Source organism: Prorops nasuta, unplaced genomic scaffold (assembly GCF_024137725.1).
Source record: "Prorops nasuta isolate Cenicafe-Biocafe unplaced genomic scaffold, Cenicafe_Pnas_1.2 PNAS00004, whole genome shotgun sequence".
Taxonomy (NCBI): domain Eukaryota; kingdom Metazoa; phylum Arthropoda; class Insecta; order Hymenoptera; family Bethylidae; genus Prorops; species Prorops nasuta.
In genome coordinates this window covers 3,172,988-3,197,226 of record NW_027116801.1, presented here as the reverse complement: position 1 = coordinate 3,197,226, position 24,239 = coordinate 3,172,988, and the positions used below count along the sequence as shown (strand labels likewise).

The 24,239-nt window shown below is 33.9% G+C and overlaps 2 protein-coding genes across 2 annotated transcripts in view; one reads left to right on the top strand and one right to left on the bottom strand.

Moving 5' to 3' along the window:
- Ance-3 (angiotensin-converting enzyme Ance-3) overlaps nt 1-24,239 on the top strand; it is a 38,282-nt gene that overhangs the window by 4,533 nt on the left and 9,510 nt on the right. Inside the window, exons 3-11 of the mRNA XM_066725856.1 lie at nt 1,115-1,273; nt 1,397-1,493; nt 2,414-2,557; nt 2,965-3,156; nt 3,244-3,341; nt 3,431-3,600; nt 3,774-3,898; nt 3,974-4,316; nt 19,333-19,473. Of these exons, the coding sequence (XP_066581953.1) occupies nt 1,115-1,273; nt 1,397-1,493; nt 2,414-2,557; nt 2,965-3,156; nt 3,244-3,341; nt 3,431-3,600; nt 3,774-3,898; nt 3,974-4,316; nt 19,333-19,473 (1,469 nt within the window). The remainder of the gene's footprint in view (nt 1-1,114; nt 1,274-1,396; nt 1,494-2,413; nt 2,558-2,964; nt 3,157-3,243; nt 3,342-3,430; nt 3,601-3,773; nt 3,899-3,973; nt 4,317-19,332; nt 19,474-24,239) is intronic.
- Nucleotides 12,396-14,284, bottom strand: LOC136772731 (tetra-peptide repeat homeobox protein 1-like). The gene is made up of 2 exons (XM_066725857.1): nt 14,167-14,284; nt 12,396-13,770 (listed from the first exon to the last, which is right to left on the bottom strand). Exons 1-2 carry the CDS (start codon nt 14,176-14,178, stop codon nt 12,952-12,954), a joined length of 831 nt encoding a protein of 276 aa, XP_066581954.1. The 5' UTR covers nt 14,179-14,284; the 3' UTR covers nt 12,396-12,951.

Here is a 24,239-nt window from a genome sequence, read left to right as displayed (position 1 = left end):
ATAATAATTAACATTGATTAGCGAATCATTTTATTCGACTAATTAATCGTTAGTTTTTTACGACTGTAACACTTTGATTTATTGGTCTCTCTATTTTCATTTTTTCAATCCGATATCTTTGAAAATTAGGACACTTTAGGAAAAAATATTTCATTTTGGTTTCACCTTGCGAGGCAAGCTAAAGGAAATTTAATAGTTATTTTTAGTTTTTCAAAAGTATCCTAATATTTTTGGTTGCATATATTTTTATAGTTTATATCAAGTAACTTTTAAGATACTCTATCAATTTATCATTCCATTCAGCTTTTTTATAGAACTCTTAATTGTGGGAATATTTGACTCGTTAAATTAGAATTAGACACCCTTCATGTATGAATCATTTTTTCTAATTGAACGCATACAAGTAAATTAATTACAATACAAATTTTAAGAGTCACTTTAATTTATCTCAGTAACTAATTTGAATTGTAAAATATTAATAAAACCGGTAACATTTCTTATTGCTTACTGATGATATTAGCATGTTTTCTTTTAAATGAAATTTACACTTTTTCGTATTTTTTAGTAAAAATATATTTAATATTTTATTTTTTGGATCGAAATCACATTTTCAGTGACTTAAATATCTGCTTGTTCTTTTCACTTTCGTTCAAACAGGAAGAAAATGCTCCCTACTGCGGTAGTGAGAGTCTCTGCAATAAGCGAGACTACTTTCTTATCTCTAACGGTAAAAACCCAAGCTCAGACTGTTATTCGCTATTGTAAACCAGTTCTACAGAAATGATCGTCGTCAACATAAGCCATTATTATCTGCTAATGCTTACACCTATATCTCCCAAGTTATCCATTGACCCCTCCCCATTTTAAATATACTATATATCAATTTGAATCTTAATTTAAATCAATGAATATTTCCCAAATTAGCTCTTATAACAGAGGTTACACCTACTGACCTTTGATGATTTTTTTTCTAGTTTAGTTAATTTATCTATAAATACCCATTTAATATTAAATTATTTTAATAATCAATTTCACAAAAAATATGTAATCGTCAAAAATCATACCAATATAAACTTTGATAAATTATCACACATTAAAAAAATTTCTATTTTAGTTGGAAGCCCAACGTCTGTACGCAGACTTCCAGAACCAAGCTTGGCAGTTGATTTCTCAAATCGATAGACGAAATGTGAGGGACCCAATTGTCAGACGGCGTTTAAGATATTTAGCGGCCGTCGGTCCTTCTGCTCTTCCACCGGATCAATTAGACAGGGTATCAAACAACATCAACTAATTAATCTCATTTTTCAATCAGTACTACAAAATTAATAATTTTCCTTTATTAATTTGTGTTAAAAAAAGGTACCGAATGTTAATGATTTGTTTATTTTCACAGTACAATCGATTGATCAATGATATGCTTGCTGTTTACAATGGAGCAACGATTTGTGTATACAACGATCCTTTCCACTGTGGACTACGACTGTACCCAGGTGAATAATTGTTGACAATAAATGCACAGGATTCTTTCTATTCATTCGGATTACGTCATAATTTATTTCAAGATTGAGAAAATTCGATGCCACTAAAGCTTCATATCCTTGTTTTCGTCATTATTATTCAGGCATTCAAGGCGCGTAAGGATGATAAAGCTTATCCAATCCATTAATCGCATTGCTTTCAAGCAGTGAATTAGAACGAGATGCTGGTATTAATATTCAACGCGTTATTATAAAGTTTGCGTTATTAGCTAATTCCAGTTCGAATTCGAATAGCTGTAATAATACTCTAGCATGTATATGTTTATATTATACATATAGGGCACACTCCGTATGCACACTGTTAAAGACCGAGTTCGTTAAACCTATCCTGCTTATATGCGTCTTAACGCAATAGCGGTTTACCACGTTAGACAATCTTTCTTTGCGTATGATGAAAAATAACACTTGCGAAGGATCCTCGCTGAACTAAACAAAAACTTTACGATTTACTACTTTGCCATGATAAAATGAAAGTTACGAAACGTTGAGTCAAATGAAGATTGTAGCCATTCAGTATTAAGTTTGTACGCAGCTGTGCATACGATATTTTCAATTACGACATTATTTTTTCAAACTTTTGTTAAGAAACAAAGTTCGGAGAAGCAGTGTTATTCTGTGATACGAGCTATGTGCGCTGGTATAGGCTTTTGTAAACTATATTTAAGTGTAATATCAGATAAAACTTGAAGCGAATCATTGTATATCGATCGACAATCCGCTGAGCGACTATTGTGAAAGCCGTGAGATAATCCATGGTCATGCATATATAAGAAAAACTGAGATCGTGAGAGACCGTAACGATGACCATGGTAAAGCGAGTAAAAAAGTGAAATAATCAACTGAATATGTCCTTATAAAACATTTTTTTACAGACATATCACAGATCATGGCTAAAAGTCGAAATTGGGACGAGTTGCAGTACGTATGGACTGAATGGAGAAGACGAAGTGGTGCACCAATCAGAGATCTGTACCAACAACTAATTACGCTCAACAATGAAGCTGCCAGATTGAATAGTAATATTTTCAATTTTATTAATTATAAATAGTTCTGATACAGCTCCAATAAGGCTGAATTTGGCGAGAACTAAATTAAAAAAAATTTACTATGCAATGGTTGTATTTGGTCTAATCTTGGGTAAAGTATTAAAAATCATATTCAGTATTTTTAATAAGATCGTCTATACATTCACCTTTACCTATGGTTAAACCTAAAACACCATCTGGAAGAATTTTAACGATGCTTAAGGAAAATTCATTATAAATTACTTAATTGTTCAAGAAAGCTTAATTTTGGAGCTATTCCGTTTGTCTCATAATTTTTGTCGGACCCTGTAATATTTTTTAACATGAAAATACTGTCCAAAGTGACCATATTAGTTACTGCGTATTACTGAGAAACTATAAAAATTATATTATTATAGATTTTACTGATGCTGCTGAGTATTGGATGTTCCCTTACGAATCTCCAAACTTTCAGCAAGAAATTGAGGAAGTATGGGAGATTATAAGACCACTTTACGAAGAGCTTCATGCTTACGTGAGAAGAAAACTGAGGGACTTGTACGGGCCTGAAAAAATAAGTAGTCATGCACCTTTACCGTCGCACATATTAGGTTTGATATTTTGCACTTCATTAATCCTCCAAATTTGATCATTAACATGTAAACATTAATTAATTATATTATTACTGATTAAACCAGGTAACATTTGGGGCCAGTCATGGTCAAATCTAATCGACGTTACCATTCCTTATCCGGGGAAAAATTATCTCGATGTAACGCTTGAAATGCAAGCTCAGGTAAAATTATACAACATTTTAAAAAAATGTGACTCTCGCGTTTAAATATTATTCTAATAAATACAATTTAACGTATCTTTTATTTTAAGGGCTATACACCGATAGACATGTTCAAAATTGGCGAAGAGTTCTATCTATCCTTAAATTTGAGTGCTATGCCACCAGAATTTTGGGCAGGAAGTATAATAGTGGATCCAGGAAACAGACAGTTGATATGTCAGCCATCAGCATGGGACTTTTGCAATCGATTGGATTATAGGTAATCCATCGAGCACCAAATGACTTAAGAACATCTTTTAGGCGCCTTTTAGTCATTTGGATGACTAAAAGATGTCTATTAGACAACTTTTAGTCAAGTGTGCTGTATGGAAAGTGTAATTTTCTCTCAAATTAATGCATATTATTTATTTACTAAGATACTTTCATTCGTAGAATCAAAATGTGTACCAAAGTCACCATGAAAGATTTGATCACAGTACACCATGAAATGGCCCATATTCAATACTTTCTACGATACAGCGGACTCCCACGAGAATTCCGCGATGGAGCCAATCCAGGTTAGTCAATCAATTTTAAGAAGTAGAAAATTGGCAAGAAGAGGAATTTTAAACTAAGTAAATATTTTTCTATAGGATTTCACGAAGCTGTTGGCGAAGCCATTGCTCTGAGTGTTTCCACTCCTCGCCACTTGCAAACTTTGGGATTAGCAAACAAATATATCGACGAGCCCGAAGCAGACATCAACTATTTGTTCACTATGGCCATGGAGAAACTCGTTCTGCTACCATTCAGCATTGCAATGGATAGGTGGCGATGGGATTTATTCCGTGGATACGTAAACAGGGAAGAATACAATTGCCATTGGCATCGTTTGAAAGAACAGTACACAGGAACGAAACCTCCAGTGTTAAGGTCCGAAGACGACTTCGATCCAGGCGCAAAATACCATATTCCGGCCAATATACCTTACATACGGTGAGTAACTCCACAAATTTATATCTTTAGTTTATAAATAATCCCTCGTAAAAAAGACAATGTTAACTGCATGCACAGATATACTTTATTCATTATCTCTCATAAATATTCCAATCACCGGTATAGATTCTTTACCGAGAAACCTCATTTGAATTCTGGTTTCGATCAACTGTGAAGTATGCGAGAATCAGAGAAATGTCCTATAATTGTATACCCAAGCGTTATGAGGAAAATTCATGAAGTTCAAGTGCATTACACGCATTAAAGGAATGTGGCTATTCAATGCTAAGCAAGTCATTTAATTTTGCAAATTAAGACAAATTGTCTTTAAATAGCAGAAACAGGTTCTAACATTAAACGTGCACTCGCATTTGTGGAATTGGATATATATAGAAAAAATATTCTAAGAGTTCCATAGAAATTGAAAGCTTAATTTTGACGGTTTATTCATATAAACTTTGATACAATTAATATTATCATTATTGGACAGTAAATATTGTTCATTGAGTTTAATACACTGATATTATTTTATGAATATAAACGGTTTATTAAAATCACGCAAGAAACCTTTTGTTATTCCTGTCAGATTTGTGTTTTGCTAGATTATTAAATTTTCGAGATACACAATTTATTTTTTACTAATGATCAATATCACTGACAATTAAATCAAAATATTTCATAACACACATAGTATCAAAAACGTTCCTATGACATTCCAGCGTGTCAAATTGAGTCCAGGAACGTGGCAGGAATGTTTTTGACATTATGCACGTAATGTGGGAATAAATTTGAATGATTGAAACGTTTTTATAACGAAACAATTATTTTTTGTCGTCTCTCCAATATTTCAAACGTTTTTGCACTCTACCTAAACGCTCTTGTATATAAGGAACCGTGTGTTTATAATTGATACTCTCTGCGTGCTCGTGAGATTCATCGGAGCATCTAAAATCGATTTTCGGCCAAGCAGTCGTCAGCAATCTTGCCCATTTGCGATTTCTATTGCCTGATTCGACTTTGCTCCAATCTCCCTCATCAGGATCTTCGTAAGCCTCTTTCAGTGTTTCTTCGCTGATCTCTCTACGTCCTGCACTATAATCCACGTCTTTCTCGGTCTCGAAAGGACGATACTTCGGAATTTTTGGAGGAGGATCCTTCCTTCTGCTACTATACGATTCGCGTACAATTTTTGACTCGGTCGTTGAGTTTCCACTTTCCAGAGCCTTTTCCACTGCCCTCTCAGCTGCTCTTTCCGCTACTCTTTCCACGACCAACTCGGCAGCTCTCTCAAGATCCTCTTTCTTACTAGCGCACGACGACAACGAAATTCCGAGGCACACAAAAACGGCCAAAGTCTGCAGCTGTTAGAATTTAACAGTATTTTCCTCGTTATTATAATTATTCAACAAAGTGCTATGGATTAGTGTTATTTATTTAAAAAAAAAAAAAACAACAAAATTAAAATAAGATGTTTGTTTACCATGTTGCTCATGGTGGATGTAGTAACTGAGAGATCAGTTGAAGCTGACTAAACCAGAAGAGATGGTAGTCAAGCATTATTTATATACCTTGGAAAACTTTCCCTGACCTGATCATATTTTTTACTACTCTAAGGTACCTTATTTTTGACAATTATACCTAATTTGGACAATCGCGGACGGTCTTTCAGTTCTGCGAAGTTTCAGCTACCTGTTACAATGATGCTCAACGTCTGTATGCTGAAAGACAAAACAAATGAAAGAAAGGCGGTAACTCGAATAATATTATAGAATTCTTTTGAGAATCGACGTTGAAAGTAGAGTACATAAACTTTCAATGGAGAGTCGTAAAAAAACATTAAACACCGAGCAGCAAAAACTATTATAACGCGATGTGGAGTACGCGGAATAATCTAGATCAAGACTAAACATAAATATAGATACGGGAGAGAAAATTTGATATTCCACAGCTTTGTTTATAGTATACGTTATTCGTTTTAATCCATGTCAGTACATTCCAATATTTCAAATTCTATAAAAACTATTTCTTAACTTGGGTATAAATTTCCCATTAATCACATAGATAAGTTTGATCAAGCTTGAAACTGTTATTATAATAGCCCATCATAGGTTGTTTTGATGTGCAGTAAATATAAAGCTGCGTCACAAAACACACGTGCTCTAACACCTGTTAGTAGTAAATTTTATCGGCTGATGGTAGCATAACGTTAGTGAGTGAGTGGGATGACATTCGTAGGATGAAGGTCTTGTAATCTGTGTATACAATAATCATTTGGAAAAAGCATAAAACTGTCTTACTTATATGATACTTAGAATTTAATTTCTATCCAACAAATTTACTTTTCTGATAGTAGAGAATATAAATAGTTGGTTATTTGACCGATAAATCGTAACGTTAGATAGAATATTCAAGTTTATTGCATAATGTTCATAATTATGCAAAAATTAATTTTTTTAAATTTTATTATTTTGATTTGGTCATATTCGAGACTAGCTCCTTACGAACTCTTTAGAAACTAACTTTAACTCTGTCGATATATAAAGTTACCGACAACTAATCTTTAGAGAAAGGCTTAGGCAAACATAAACCTTAACAAGTTACATAGATGGCACCTCTGGTACTAATCGTAGTAAATTTTTTTATTTTATATTATTTCTATGTCTTACTTATACATTATAGTTGTTGTTTAGTTAAATGTTTATTTGAGGTGAATATGATCAAATATATTACTATTGTCATAGCATATTCGTAAAATAAGTTAATTATAATAAGAAACTGTGAAAGGTACAAGGTATTCATCAGGGTATATCCTTGTTATGATCACTGAGCGTGTAAATATCCTCGGAACGCTCTCAGAAGGCTCTAAGGATATTTGTGTTATTAAGGAAAACTAAATTGAAACCTTTTAAAAAGCCTGTGCATATTTTATTAACTTATAATAGTTTTCATAATAATGTAGGATTCTTTAAAAATAATAATTATATTAATTTATTAAAATTAGAGTGACTTAATTTAATCCAACAATAAGATAAAATTAGAATCGAGTTTGTACAGATTTTTCTTCGATATGATTTTGTTTTAATAAGTGCAGTAGACAAATTTAAAAGAAGAATGTCAAGGATATGAGCTTTATTAAAAAAACGGAAAATGGAAAGGACAAGAAGCTAGGCGAGCATAGCGGAAATACGATTAGTCATACGTTTGGATTAACAAATTGACCTCATAAAAACAAGTTGATTCTATATGACACTGCCGCACTTGCTTTTACTGCAAAAAAATTATTAGTTTTCCATATTTTTTAAATTTTATGTTGTTATAATCTTACCAATCCACAAATCGTAAACCTTCCTCGTTTAAATCTTATTTTGCAAGTATAGAATGACACAGTGATTTATAATATTTAATCTTATAGCGTATATAGCGCGTTATTTTCTCCCAACACGATAATTAAAGCTTCACGCATTTCATTAAATATTTGTAACGACAAATATTTTATTTTTATAATGACAAATAGCCATTGTCTCATATCGCAATAAATTATGCTAAAGATTATTTATCAAACAAGCTTCTGAGATAAAGTTTTTATTGTGAAAATACAAAATAGATAATTAATCATTAAGATTTATATAAGTTTTGAAAAATCTATCGGTCTTGTGTAATTCAAGAAACTCCTTTCGAAGCGTTTCTTACGCAAAAATATACAAGAAGACCAACAAACTATCCACGTTTCAACACTAGGTAATTTTTTATCGCATTATTTAAGTGTACAATGTTCAGTATGTCCTCACGTGTATTATTTCTCGTGTATTGCAAAACAAACGAAGCTTCTAACGCGCTAGCATAATTAAAATCTAGTAGTGAAAAGTAGGCGTGTGAACGCGAAAAAAGTAAAAAAGAGTACAAATAGAAATGTATGCTGGTACTGTTTCAAAGTCTTTGTTTATATGTGTGTGGATAAAGAATGGGAATCTACAGTTCATAGTCTCAGCTTCATTATCAGTTAGGACAACCCGTGCTATAGTCTTCATAAATTTTCCTGGCTTCATTCTGCATTAAAAAATTTTTATTAACCTTACAAAAACCTTTTTGCAATGCCACTTTGCGCTTCAACGCTTATCGACAGTAGCTAGTAAAAAATATTAATGTTAAAGTAGAGTGAAAAGGACATTTTAATTATTAAAAGATTTTATAACTAAGTTCTCACTGTTTTATTTTTTAATTGAACAGTTCATGCTCACAAAAAACAGGGAGATTTTGTTCAAGCACTTACATAATTGAAATATTAAATCTTTTTTAAATCAGATAAAAACTAATTTTAGAAAATTAAAATCCAAACGACTATTATATTTAATGTTTTATTGATTTAATGTTGAAAAAAGGTTTTCGTGTGTCAACTGTGTCTATTTGAATGTGCCAAACTTGGTAACCACTAAGCTTTTATGTTATTTTCACCAATCCAAACAACGTTTCTCGTGAAAGGTTTAGAAGTTTATAAATATAGATATAAACATTGACCTGCGACACATGGAAGTTGATAAATAGAAATCCGTACAGAAATAATATACATGACATCGTGAGTCACAACTAGAGTATTGCTGGTGACTATATTTGTAAACGAATAAAATCATTCTTAAATGAGAATGAGGGGAGAGAGAGGAAAGAACTTATAAAGTTATATTTAATATAAAGCTATGAATTAAATATACATATTTTTCTTTTGCTTATATCATGACTCCATAGAAAGTAATTTATTAAATCTCGAAATTAATCTACTCCATTGACCAATTCAATACGATATTTTTTATATATAATATTAAGATAATTTCAAAAAGCAACATTACCAGCTGGTTGGCATTAAATATTCAAAACGACAATTCAACTGTTACGATTAGAAAACAATAAACGAAATTTACAGCTCTGACAATAATTAATTTTGACTCGTACACTCGTGAGAAATAATTATTTTCCAAACATAAAAAAAATCATTTTATCATTCCAATAACATAATTTTCTTCAAGCAATATGAACTCTTTCAAGCATAACAACGAAACTTGTTGTAAGAATTTTCGCGTTTCAATAACCTTAAATGAATTTGAATGATGAGAATGTGTGTGTGGATGCATGCAGTTGTATTATAAAATGGGAATGAAAATGAAAAAAGTGAAAAGTTTCGTTGGGATGGGCAAGGCCTTGACCGAAAACTAGGCATGATTGTTTGGTTTCTAGCCGGTTGGACAACGATCACGCAATCTTTGCGCTCGCCCGCGTCAGATATTATCTTGATTCTTAATTTTCGAATCTTCAGTTCTAAAACGGTCATTTTCGAGGAATTAGCACACACGCAAGAAGCTCACCGATATCTAACTAAGAAGCCAAGCGTTTGCGTATTTTCCTATTGAGTCCGACCTGATCCGATTCGATGGTATTCGAGTCAAACCGACTCGATACGATCCAATACGATCCCACGCCTCTTACTCGCTTCTCGACATGAACGGCCGTGTGCTATAATGATCATTATTTTGCAAGCGAGCCTTTGGGCCTTGATTCCTTTGCAAATTCTACTTGTGATGGAGGCTGTGCGATATTTACTGGAAAACTCAGGAAAATTTAATCCTTCTGAATATTAAAATAATCGTAAATGAACATTTATCAATCAGTATATTAATCAAATACGTAAGAAGATTGAATTTTTATGATGCTATAAATATGTACATATTATTCTCATATTTCTTAATTATTTCATTCGTTATGAACTGAAAGTATCAGTTTGACGTTCTAAATACATTTCTTTTCAATATATGATGTATTATCTGATTAAACGTTGGAAAACTAGCTGAATGCATAAGTGGCATTGTATACTGGTCGAATGACGTTGGCTTTAGACTCAACACTGCTTCCGTTACTAAAGACTTGTTCGAAATCATATATGCAGCGACCAGCCCTGAAAAGTAAAATGTGATCTATTTACGGTAATAATAAGGTTATCGTGTATCGATATCCTGCGATCGACTAATAAGGTTTACTGTAGCGATCAAATCTGAGTAGTCGTTTAGATTGAATTTTCAAAATCAACAAGTGAGATGCAGCTTGTTTATGCACATTTTTGTATTAATATCCAAAGACCAGTTCATGAGTTTAAAATTCCTCATTAATTATTTAATTGTATTAGCCATCAATAATGAGTTACGTTTGTTTCAAATTATGCAGATTTCATGAGATATTCCTCTACTTGAATGATGTTACTAAATTCACTCATCTCTACACCATATAGTCATTTATACAAATATTTTTAAAAGATTAAAAAAGTTTTTTTTTATTTTTAAATGCAATATCCACAAAATTGCCAAGGTATAGGGTTTTCGTCTAAAGGATATAAAATTACAGAAGAGGGTAGATTGGCCCGTCCGTTCATTTGAATGCTGAGGCGAAGGGAAGGCACTTACTTTCAGTATGAGAACCGCGTGCACTAATGGCTCGGTTGCATAACGCAGTTCTTTGGATGAGTACGTAAGTCGCTCGCGAGTCAAGTGGCAAAGGCAGCTTCGCTACTCTCCAACTAGGTCGCTCACATCTTACCCGTGGACTTCTTATGGCCTACCAAGAAACTACGAATTCTATTTTGATCTCAAACACTCTGCTGCTTATCGAGCAGTTTGTCCAGGAAGTATTTCAGCTATTGTGCAATACTGGAAGGTCGTCTCGAAAGAAATCAGCCTAGGAGCTTGCCAGATTTCTATTTCCACTCTTATCTCACTTTCCCACTCAAATTTTCTCTTCAAATTATTTTTCATCCCGAGCCAACATTTTTCTAATTGCAGTCGAGCAACTGAATTTTCGTCAAAACTTCGTTTCCCATCGATTATATACTAAAGAATCGATTTGCGATAAATCAATAGTATGTCATGTGTGTGCACGTTTCTATTATCAGGTAGCAAACTTTGCACATGTGAACCATCAAAACAAGCTCCTGCAAAAGGACAGTTAAATAGCAAATCTTTCCCACATCTAATATGTATAGTTAACATGGACGACAGGAGCTACTTTTCCTTAAAATTTCATGCTCTGTTTCTGAAGTACAATTTGCATCACCGCTGACACAAGAATCGTTCCTTTTTTAACTTATGGTACTCATTAGCCTTGTCAACTTTTCAATGTTCGAGCAACTTTTTCTGATTATAATCAAACCTTTTTACAATATTCACGATCAGATCATATTGGAATTTTTAAATGCTCTAACTTTATTCTTTCCTATCGAATATAAACATATTAAAGATTCTTAAGACGTAAATGAAAAATTAGGAATTAATTTTTTTGTATAATTTGTTATATTTTCCTTAAAAAATATGTACTTTACTGTCTCGATGCAAATATAAGATAAGCAATTTATTAGCTAGCAAGAATCGTCAATTGAGGGATGATTTTGCTTCTCCCTAGGTTCTCACATATTGTCACAAAGCAAAGGTCTCATATCCAGTTAGTATATGGACGACAGGAGTTAATTTTCTGTAAAATTCTGTGCTTTGTTTCTGAGGTACAATTTACATGACCGTTCATACAGGTGTCGTTCCCTTTTCTATTGATAACAGACATTACAATTTCCACCTTGTCAGCATTAAAATAATTTTTTTTATTAACCTTTTATCTTCATCACAAAGTTCACGATTAGGTAATAGTTGAATTTTTTAATTAGTCAAATCTGTTTTTTTTTTAATAATATTTAAATCTATGAGGATAAAGAAGGATCCGTAGAAACAAACGAAAACAGAAAAATTATTTTCTTTTTCAATTAATTTTGTTGTTTTCAAAAAGCAACATAATTTACCATCACGATACAACGCACATGAGGCGGTCCCTTTTCTACTCATAGCCTCGTCAGCTTTTCAGCATTCAAACAACTTTTCTACTTACCACTTAACTTTACTATACAACGTTGATGCTCACACCGTACCGGAATTTGCAACTGTTCCAATATAATTGATTTCTAAAACTATACTTAAGCCTAGGGATAAAGAGGATTCGCAAGAAATAAATGCAAAAAGGTAGATTTGTTTTTTTTACAATAAATTTGTTATTTTCCGTAAAAAAATACATACTTTGCTATCTCGGTACAAAAGTAAGATAAGTAATTTGTTGGCAAGCGAGGAGCGTCAAATAAGAGACGGTTCTGCTTGTTCCTAACTCTCTTCCTTCTAGAGCGATGCGTTTTCACATAGCCGCGAGTTTCTTTTCGATCGTCCTCGATGTGCACACGCACGTTTCGAGCTGTTGTAGCTGTTCCAGGTGCTGTCCCATTCAAAAGGCGATCCAGGTACGGGGGGGGGGGAAGATTTGACGAACGCGCAGCAGTACAAACGCACCCTCTGATCCTCCAAGAAACTAATTCCGATAACATTACTGAGGACCCCCATCCTTGCGAATCTGATCCTCTTTCCTTATCTATGTCCACGTGTATATTTTTGCGTGTGTAATATTTTTATGAGAGATGTCATGTTTGCTTCGTGTACGCCTTGCTCCGTCCGGCCCTTAATCTCCAACAGCATTCCACATTCTCTTATTAGATCAGGATGATATCGTCGTGTGTCTTTAGAGTCGAGAGTTTCACGGGCAAGGCTGGATATGTGCTACGAGGGGGAATTTAGTAGCCGTGATGCTCGATTTCGTGATGGGGTTCGTGGTGCTCGTAGTGGTGTGTGTGCACTGGGATATGGACGGGTACTGGTACCTTAACGGGGTAGGGCACGGGTTTCTCGACTGGGTAAGGCACGTGCTTCTCAACATGAACTGGATATGGCTTGAGGACAGGCACGTGGATGGGACGGTCGACTGGGACCTTCACGGGGTACGGCACTAATTTCTCGACTGGGTAAGGTTGTGGTACGTGCACGTGAACCTTCTTCTCTACGGGGTAAGGTACTGGCACTGGTACCTTAACGGGGTATGGACGGTCTACTGGAACATGGACTGGGACATGGATCTTCTTCTCGTGCACTACTGGGTAGGGTTGGGGCACGTGAACCGGAACCTTGACGAGTACCTTAACCGGGTAAGGCACTGGCTTCTCCACGGGGTAAGGCTGAGGAACGGGCACTTTAACTGGTACCGGGTAAGGTTTGTCCACGGGGTATGGAATGTGCTTCTCAACTGGGTAGGGCACTGGGACCTTCTTGACAACTGTCACGGTCTTCACGTGGTGATCTTCGTACCCTCCGTGACCGTAGCCACCGTCGCCAAAGCTCAATCCGTGACCACCCAAGTCTCCTCCGCCCAATTCGTAGCTTCCGTGTCCAAGTTCAAAGCCACCCTCGTGGCCATAGCCGTAACCAAGACCAAAGAGACCACGCTTCTCTTGCTTCTTGGTACCTTCCTCCGCGGACTTGGTCTCCACCTTCTCGGCAGCCACCTTTTCTTCCTCGGCCCATGCCGTAGCTACGAGGGCGATTAACGCCACGTAGACCTGCAACAAATCAACGATTCCTTAATCTTCCTCATTTTTAACCGTCAGTGCCTAAAAGCGAATTTATCTTTACGACGCAGAACAGAATCAACGATTCCTATATAATGAACCATGATAGCACAAGGCCAACACTTTTTCCGGGACATTGAAAACTCGAGATTTACGGACGGATGCTTTATATCGTTTCTATATACGTATACCGATCGTGCGATTTTTCCTACAAAGATCTTCCAACGAGATATGTAACCGTGGTCCGCAATCACTGTGGATCTGATCGACGATGAGAATTCGAAAACTTCGGCTTATGGTGTACGAATCACATCCACGGTTTTGCGTCGATTCTATGCGTTTAAACTAGAAGAAACGGAGTAACACGTTTTCAGATTTGCAACGTACCAAGCTTCTCATTTTAGTATTCGCGATGTTCCGGGTACGTCCAGGAGTGAACTGGATGCTGATTGCCTTTAGTTTGGGGCTTTATATACTCGGCACACTTTCGCCTTCGACAGCGGGCCCCGGGAGGCCAGAGTATGGCCCACCACTCAATCCTTACCCCCACATTATGCCTCTTTGTTCGTCTAGACTTACTGGACAGTCCCACCACTCCCTTCTTCAGGCCCCAGACTTCCCAACCGCCGCCCACCCTCTTCTCCCTCTCCCTCGTTCTCACTCTCACTCTTACATAGCAACCCCACGTCACCTCGCGAAACACAACGATTTCTTTCTCCACTAAATGCCTTCGCCTTCTTCCTTTTACTACTCCTCATTTCTTTGCCAATTTAAACTTACTTTTACTGCTCAATCATCTATTTCCTTACCTAATTCGTGTATTTTCGGAATTCGTCGTCAGACGGTTTTATTTTCCAATGATACTTTCCACTTTTAGTTACAAGGACGACTGTGTATTATGGCACGGTGTAGGATTTTTATTAGGCGGATTGTTGCAGCCAGCTCGAGTCCTGTATTTTTCTCGTAACCTTTCGCGTTTGGATCTTCGTGCGAAGAAAACAACAACGACTGGAGGGATGGTGGAGGTCCTCTAGCGTGTATCGGCATAAACGATCGATTTACCTATAACCTGAATGCTTCACGCGTTCGTAAACAAGTATATGCACCAGCACGTGTCGTAACTAGTCTCATTTCCAGACGCGAAACGATTGTAATTGTGAAACTGCATACATGAGACTACTACTCTATAGCGCTACATCGTCCTCTCCCTTTTTCATATTCTCGTTGCCCCTGAGATAATCCAACATAAACGATTTCTAATGGCTTTATTGTTAAGCTCACTATTATAATTATTATTACAATTTTCTTCTTGTTCTTATTATCATTATTATATAAAGATCGTGCACATCTTGGCAAAGATCTAGGTGCCTAAGTTGTTATGCAAAACACACGATTTCGTGTTTGGGCTCCACTTCTTACACGCTCTTGCTCTTACAACTTGAAATGGTAGGAGATACTCGAACGCGGATTACACGTAGTTGTTTTATGATCTTCTGGTTACGTCCTACGCGAATTTAGCAACGAGTCGATAAAAAATGATATATAGAAGAATCTTCTCTCTTAATTCAAATCATTCAACGATGAAGAAACATTTTTCTCCAGACAGACTCTCGTTTTTCGACAGTTACAAATAGCATTAATACAGTTTAAGGTTATATTTAATCGTTTCAGTTTTGTTTTTATTCGAAAGAGTTCTATTGCTGATCAATAGACTCGTTATATAAAAGGGATGTTCTTTGAAAACTTTCTTACGAAACTCGGTTGAATTTGTCAAGCAAATCAATCCAAATATTTTTTATAGATAGAGTATCTTGGAATTCTAGGATTATTAAAAGAAAGGAGTGGTGTGGATTGAGTGGAAAAGCGCACATCACGACTTGACTAGTCGTTGGAATTTATTCGAATCGATTCTAATCGAATCGAATGGTAGTGGATAGAATGGGAGTTTTCCCAAGCGAACAGGTGTAGGGGAATGCGGCGTTGTGGCACTATTCGCATAACGTCTCGCGTAAGACTCCTCTCCCTTTCTCCATGGAGATCGCCAGAGTGGCTCTCGTTAGTATAGCGGTTCCGATTTCGTCTTCATCCGAGGAGAGACGTGTACAAGTAGGGGAAATTCAAGCGAAGCAGAATGTGACAACAGGGACGAGAGCAGAGAAAAGCAGCACGTAACCCGAGCAAAACGTGTCGCTTTGCTTCGTCAACGCCATTTGCTTCCAGTCGAAAAAATAAAGTCTAATTTTACGCCAGTTTTTTCAGACAAATAAAAAACAATCAAAATCGTGGTTTTTTCCTGCGTTGTGGGAAAATTGAAGTTAAACGACCTCAAATTCATTTATATTGGTAAACCTTGATTTGAATGAATTTTTTGGATTTTAAATAATGATTTCTTTATTGAATATTTATTATTTTAATAAATTGCTAATATTTTTAAAGACGTTGAAAATAGCAAATTATCAAATTCTGTATTGTAACGTTAATTTTTGTATTAATTCTACGCATTATTTATGACTTTAAGGGGTGTACTTATATTATTGCGATTTGTTGTATGTAAACCTATACGTGATTTGCCTCACGATTTTTTTTTGCCACTACAATCGATGAATGTCTTACAATATTTCGTGGGATAGTTGCAAAATGGAACAGAAGAAAGCAAAGCAAAGCAGAGAACAGAGATCGAACACTTCGAGTTGCTTGGCTTGGCGAACGCCAACCCGGAAACCTTTGATAAGCAATGAAATTTGAAGCAGTAAATTTTTATAAAACATTTTGATTCCACGTTTATTTAAGAAGTTACTAAAAAATAAAAATTCTTTAATTCGTGAGATCCTGTTGACCTTCGGGTAGCAATAGGGCAAACTAGTGACACTGTCCTATTTACGTGATATGCATCAATATATTGTGTATATTAATATTATATAATTTTTTATTCTATACTCTGTAGATACAGTTTTTTCAAAAGTTTTTTTCCTTAGAAGTTTCATGTTTATGTACAGTCTTTGAGCTGGTACAAGGTAATCTCACACTCCGTATAACGTACTAATATGTAAGCGGGGATGTGGTTGCCTCACGGATTTGCTTGACACTGCAATTTATCTACCGTGAATCTCGTAGGTGCAACTCTTACTATACCATTCGTGGGATACACGTCATCGCGTCACGATCATTTTCTTTCTTTGGACCCGTTCCGTTCCGTTTCATTTTATTCTATCTACGTTCTCTCAGATGTTTACAGTACAGTAGATCCTATCCAAGCAAATCTCTGAACTCTTCTTTTCTAGTTTACATAATAAAATTTTCAATGCATTATTTTTTTATGTTTTGTGTTGTAGAGAAATTATTGAAATAATGATAAATATTTGTTTACGACTTTTTAGACTATTCGTTCTATATCGATATTTACAAACTTTGTTTTACGATTAGAAATTCTTTAGTATAATAAAAATTTAGCGAAATGCTCAAATGATATTTTTTCTTATCCTATATTATCGCTATATTAGTTTGGTTGAATTTAACAAGGGGTACAAATTATTTAAACAAATGTGAAAAGAACATCAATAAATTTTAGGTATTATATAAAAGGTAGCTCTCTCTGTTGATTCACGAAAAAAAAAAATTTTCTATATTCGTATTATATATATATGAATGAATCGCGTGTGAATAGAACTTTGCGTGAATTCTTGGCGTTATTCTTGCTAAAAACTTAGAATATTTGCCGTGGGTGAATGGGAATTAGATATTTCAGGACATGGATTTAACCTTGATAATTGCACACTATATACTGGGTGGCTAATTAATAATAGCCAATCCTATAAATATAGATACTAGATGCAATTGTATAGAGAAAGTTTCTGCACTTTTTTTAAAATTAGTCTCAATGAAGTAATTTTATGGCAGGTTAAAATTATTTAATTCGACACTTATTGGTAGAACAGTTTGCCGATCTTTTATTGGTCAAATTTCGCCAGAATGCTCCTCGGATTAATCGAAGCATATCGAATAAAGCAATTTATAATCCTTAAATAATCGACCATGCGGTATATATAGACGGTGTGCGTTTCAAGTTCAGAAGGAGTCACCTATTAATATGAAAATGTGTCTGAGAAGTCAAAAAAATCTTAAATATTGTTCCATTTCAGTACCTTTTCATACGAATAAAATTATACCAGTTTCCAATTTTGCATTTGCCATGGATAATCCTATTATAAATATAACCTCAGGTTCTAAAATTAAATTAAAGGAAATAAACACTAAATAATCTATTTCGATGTATCATTTTTATAAATTAAAATTATACAAAATCTTATGTGCGTGGATGTGTATAGACATATAGTTTAACCCTGAGTACGCAGGAAAAGATAGAAAATTAGGTTAAAATTTCGTCTCGGTTAAAATAGCGGGTTCAAGTGAAAGGTCAATCGATAAATATTGCATCTGAGAATAGCCTTCTCCTTTATCGGTATGCAATTGACAGTTTCCGGTTTCGGTTTGGCGATGAAGGATTTCTCGTGGCGTCTTGCTGTTTCTGAACGAGTCACGAGGCTCGTTTTTATCGTGGAAAGTGGAATGCTGGAAGAACGCCGATGACGCCTAGTGGTTGAGTCTGCAGGATTGCCCGGTTGTGTTACGTAAAGGTCGTTCCCGATAAAGAGGCTCACCGACCGAAGTGAAACGCGCTGATTTAATGCCTTCACCTGGTCTTAGAGTTACTTCTTTGGATACTTCCTGCTGTGTATCGTGTACGTAGGCCCCGAGCCCATCGTCCACCAAGCCCATGCGTGTCTTTACTTCTTGTTCCTTCAAGAAATCTTGCATTCATTGACTTTGACCTTGCATCTTCGATTGAACCCGTCCCATTAACCTCCTTCAATTGCCAGTGTCACGTAACATACTATTTATTATTTAATTTGGTAAATTTCTATTGAAAAAAAATCTTACGAATTTAGAACAATTAAAAAGTAATATATCGTGAATGCTTTAAGAACGAACTTTGTTTTTTGTAGAGAGAATTTGTCATTTATTATAGTTCATCTCATTATATATTTGATTTAGTAAACATGAAGATATATTATTTTATTATAGTTTTAATCAAAATTATTTTATAATAAATTTTGTAAAAATGAATGAGATCAAGAAATTTTGTTACGTGACTACTTTTACAATCTCTTTCCTCTAATTTAGAGCTCCTAAATGATTGCCAACTAAATAAATCAGTGCGTTTAAATAATTAACTGCAATTAACGATCGTCGAACTAGTTTTAATTCCACAGTTTAATTCTTGAGAATATTATTCAAAGTTTCATTTCTCAACGACTGTCGATTTTTTATGCTTCGGAGCGCCCTATTTGGCATAATACTACTAAATTTCTCCAGAGTCAGTTTTGACATATTTCACTTTCATTTATAGTTGCAGATTTTATTACTATTTTATTAGTTATAAAGATACGTCGTTGACAAGTGTCAATATGAAATTTCAATATTTTGCATGGATTTTCATTGCACGACCGATTAAAATCCTATATTGATCCACTTTCTCTCATATTTTTTTTTTAGAAATTTTGTTGCTGGTGTGCTTCAATTCCAATTGTATCGCTCGCTGTGTCAAGCTGCTCGACAGAGGTACATCGATGACCCACGAAGACCATTGCATAAATGTGACTTTTACCGAAGTCCAGAAGCCGGCAAAGTTCTTGGGTAAGTAAAATGTTATACATATAGTAATATTTTTAAATCCTGATTTAATTAAACCAACTCTCTGAGTAATGATTATAAACGCGTTCATACATCCCAACAAACAAAAGACAACTGCACGTCTAAAGTTCTATCGCTATAGAATATTTTTTAATATAATAGAATTTTACAAAATTAAAAAACATACGAATCATGTTATCAGAAATTCAGAATTATAATATAAGATAGCTGATATGTTTTCATACCATTTTTCAATTTAAAATTTGAAATTAATAATTTCAGAGTAATTTGAATGCTAAAAGAGTTATTAGCAGTAAAAATATTTTTTAACTATTTAAAATACGACAAATTTTAATCCAAGAAAACTCGTACGACTACTTATTCTATCATTAGGTAGGTAGAAAGCTGATATCTTCGTAGTTTAAATATATTAGATTTAGTTATACAATATACAAATGCGTACCACACAAACTCCTTTTAATTCCGCGTTATCTTTTTTCAAAGAAATATCTGAACCACCCGTATTGAATAACAATGTAGGAAGTGTGAAATGATCCTAGCGCAAGTGGTCGTTGCTCTCTTCCGGATCCGCGTCACATAACTGTAAGGATTGTATTAGGCCGTCAATGATTTTGTCTTGCTTCACGTATACATACTGAAGGCACGCAACTGATCAACTAAATCAGATACACTTTCGCTAGCACATTTTTCTCGCTTATGTATTTTTTTATTATTAGCGTTGCCATTTAATTTTTGTTTTAATTTACTTCACTGATAAACCACCACTTTATTAAATAAATCATTCATCTTCTTATCTTTAAACCAAAATTAAATTTCCGTAAACATGCATCTTCTAAACGTATTTAAATGATCTTTAACCACAATTCTTAAATTAATTTTAATATTTCGATACAATACAAGAAATTCTATAATTTAAATAAACTGGTTTTCGTTTTAAAAATCAATTTTTTTTTTCGATAATTGCACACATTTTTCTCTCGACAAATTATTCAAATTTTATACTCTTTTAAGCAATTAGGAGAGACAAACTTTTAATTCTGAAATGACACCACTTCATTGAAAATGTAATCTTAAACTCAAACAGGGTTATAAAAATCAAGTTTGTGTACTGCAAGTTTACAAAAATAGTATCATCTAAACAATGATATCATCAGTCGTTGCCTCATTTGCGAATTTTTGGATTAAGAGGTATGTGCCTATGTCTACGGTATATTCCTCGGATTTAAATGCTTTCACTCTTATATTTATAACCGATTTTTAACGTGACATTTAGAATAGGGAAATTTAAAAAACGTCAAAGAATTGAATAAACAATGAGTTCATTATAATAAGCTGAAAGGTAAATTACAATATACTCCAGTGGGCTATTTTTTATACAAGACTTTCACCTTTCTGTTATAGGTGACTGTTTCTATAATTTTACTAAAATTAAAAAATATAACAAGAAGAAATCGGATTAAAGTTAAAATAATTTATTTGTATCATTCACACCTTGGACAAAGAGTTGAGACATGATATTGTATTAAATAAAATTATAAATTCTCTGAAAGCGATTTTTCTGCGAGATTGATGGGTTGAATGTTAACTTTTTGACTAACATTATATGACATGCTAATTTTTTTCATAACACCCGTATGAAGCTATTTTCAACTTCGATTCAAAGCAGTCTATAAAAATATTGATATTTTCTAGAATAAATTTCTTAAGAATCTTAATTTAATTAATGCTGAATTGTTCCTTCCGAAAATAGGACTCTGGTTGCTATTTAAAAATAAATAATATTAGACACTGGCGTCATTTATCAAAATATCCTTTGTTAACAGTAAATATACCGACAAAATTTGTTAGCACGTGTGTCTACATTTATAAATGGTACGTCATTTTAGCAGCGAATGATAGTTTCAATGTTGAAATTGCTTACCAAAGTGTCAGAAACCTACAGCAAGCTAAAGAAAAGATGAAGAAAAAGATAAAATGTAGCATCTCTTGACGAAAATTACTAATAAACTAGCAATTAAGATGAATCACGTAAGATGACAGATAGCCCTGTATCACACGTAATAATCTAACGATTTCGAAAGGATTCCGCTAATAGAAAATGGCACGTCTACACTACTTGAATGGTGATGAAATCACCTCGTAGAAACTTAATTCTTCCTATTTTAGGAAACAAAAAAATCTCCATTTATCTCCAATCCAAGGTATTTACTATATAAATATTTTTTGACCATCCGAACACAGTAACTAATTCTTTGCTAAAATAAGCAGTTGACTGCATTCATAAAAATGGCATATTATGAACTAGCAGCGCTTAATAGAAGTTTTTATGACCAATTTCGTCGGCGTAATAACAAATTTTTTTTAATAATAAAATAATATAGTTTTATAGGTTTCATTTTAATTACAATTAATGCGACCATAAAAATTTATCCAATAATCACTCAAATCCATATTACGAATTAATTTTTGTCATCGTATACAGTTTTTATGTTGCAATAGCGGAAGTAAACTATATAATGTCTCACGGTAGTTTAAAGTTATAAAGGTCCACGTTTATCATTCGATCGATAAGAAGGTGATCGAATCGCGAGCGAGGAAAACAGCGCGAAGCATTTATTCCGTATAAGCATTTGGCAAGAATCGTGGTAGACTTCAGAAACAACAAACATAAGATCGATATGGCACCATTCCAACGGAGTCTTCCTGTAATCGGAGGACGCGAATAGGTTGCGAAAGAAGAAACGCGTATAGTGTACGTGTAGAAACGTGTAAAACATCGAGTAAACGTTATTTGATGTATGACGTTAAGCGCAAAACGTTTGCTCTATTACAGTGTTTATTTAAAAAGGTCAATCGCTCCTTCCAATATTTCTTTAACGTTTTCCAAGTTTCCTGGTCTTGCATCATTCCAGTAACGACGCACATTCCATGCAGTCAAAGTAGATTTACCTCTGGTAAATCTTCGGATCATCTTCATTAATAATGAAAGCATGTTTTATTGTTTTTGGAGCATTTTCTATAACAAAGAAATTCAATTATTGTTGATCGAAGTAGATAAATTAAAATACGACAGACCGTAAAGATTTTCTACAGAGTTCTGGAGTAACCACAAATTTCTTATAATTATTTAAAGGTGTTACTAAATTTTTGTATTATTATTCGAATGTGATTAATAGTGAATTCATATACATATTATCGATTACACTAAAAGGGTTTCAAATGAGAACTAATCGCATTTCCCTTTTCTTTGCTTCCGTAAGCTCCGAAATGATATTCGTGTACTTTCTTATAAGACGTTTTCAACTTCATGGCTGGCTGGCCGTAACTCGCATTCCACAAAGTAATTGCATGCCAAGATTAAAAAGACACATAATACCTCATTAAAACACGCAATGCGTTCCAAAAGCTACGGAAAGTTACGTAGAAAAAAATCAGACTTTTCAAGCTCTAATTATTAAACTTCATAACACATAATAAAGAGAATATTTATGATGCAAGTCTAAACGTCTGTTTGCAATCATCAATGGTCTAAGATTAATAAATGGTAATTATTCAAATGTAATAAAACTAAATTCCTGATTTTTCATTGCTGCAAAAAAACTAAACACGATGTAACTTTTAAAATTCTCGTTCAAGATCTGCGAAAAATACAGTTTATACTTGTAGTAATATTCTCTGAATCTTTTAGTTCATTTGAAATTACGTAAATTATACATTGAATTAATTATAACAAAATATGATTTGGGAGCTATTGATTTGACACAACTTCTTTTTTGAAATTATTTTATTTTTCGTTAATAAAATGAATGAAAGAAGATATATTCCAGTATATTGGATATTCAATCCAGGAATCTAATACATAATACAATATATCAAAAATCATTATCTGCCCTTGAATTTGAATAACGAACAGACCGGTTTGAATAGGTAGCTTTATATTATACCACGTATACACATAGTAGACTATGTATCTAGTGTGTATGCATCGATCAAGATAATATGCTGCAAGCACACGCAGGACGAAAGTGAGAAGATACCTATATAGCTATAATCTAAATTTTAAACGAAATTTATGATAGGTTGTCATTGCTTAGTACTTCTATAAAAGCTCTCTATATCCTTACATAAATAAAGTTTATAGTGTAGAATTATATGATTGATATCTCATAAATTAATTTTATTTTTATAAAATTTTCAAAAACAAATTTTTTTCATTATTTATACAGGGTGTTTCTTCTGAAACAGAACAATTGAGTAACTCGCTACCAAATAGAAAAATCGAAAACTTTATCCAACGAGAACTATGTAGTTTTGAAGAGGACCAAAAAGGATATCATGGATATGACCTTGAGACTCAATTTAAAATTCGTATGCAGTAATAGTAGATTGTGGGAGTTCGGAGCCGCTAATCTAATTTCCTTACGCTTACCAACCTAGGAAATAACTGTGACACTCTATATCCCCCCAAAAAACACTTTCGTGTAAAAAAAAATACGGCAAGTAATTTTGCCTTTTCTCTCCAAAAATAGTAATTCCAACAAGATAAATTATTACAGAGAATAAATTGCAATCAAAAATACCGGCAACACAAAGTATTGAGATCATTTAGATTAGACAAGTAATTATAATTGGTCCCAATCAAAGTAACAATAAACAAAATTATTGTAGAAAATAAATCTCAAACGATATATATGATTATCTAGTTTTTACTTATATATATATTCAATTATTATCATTCGTTAATATTT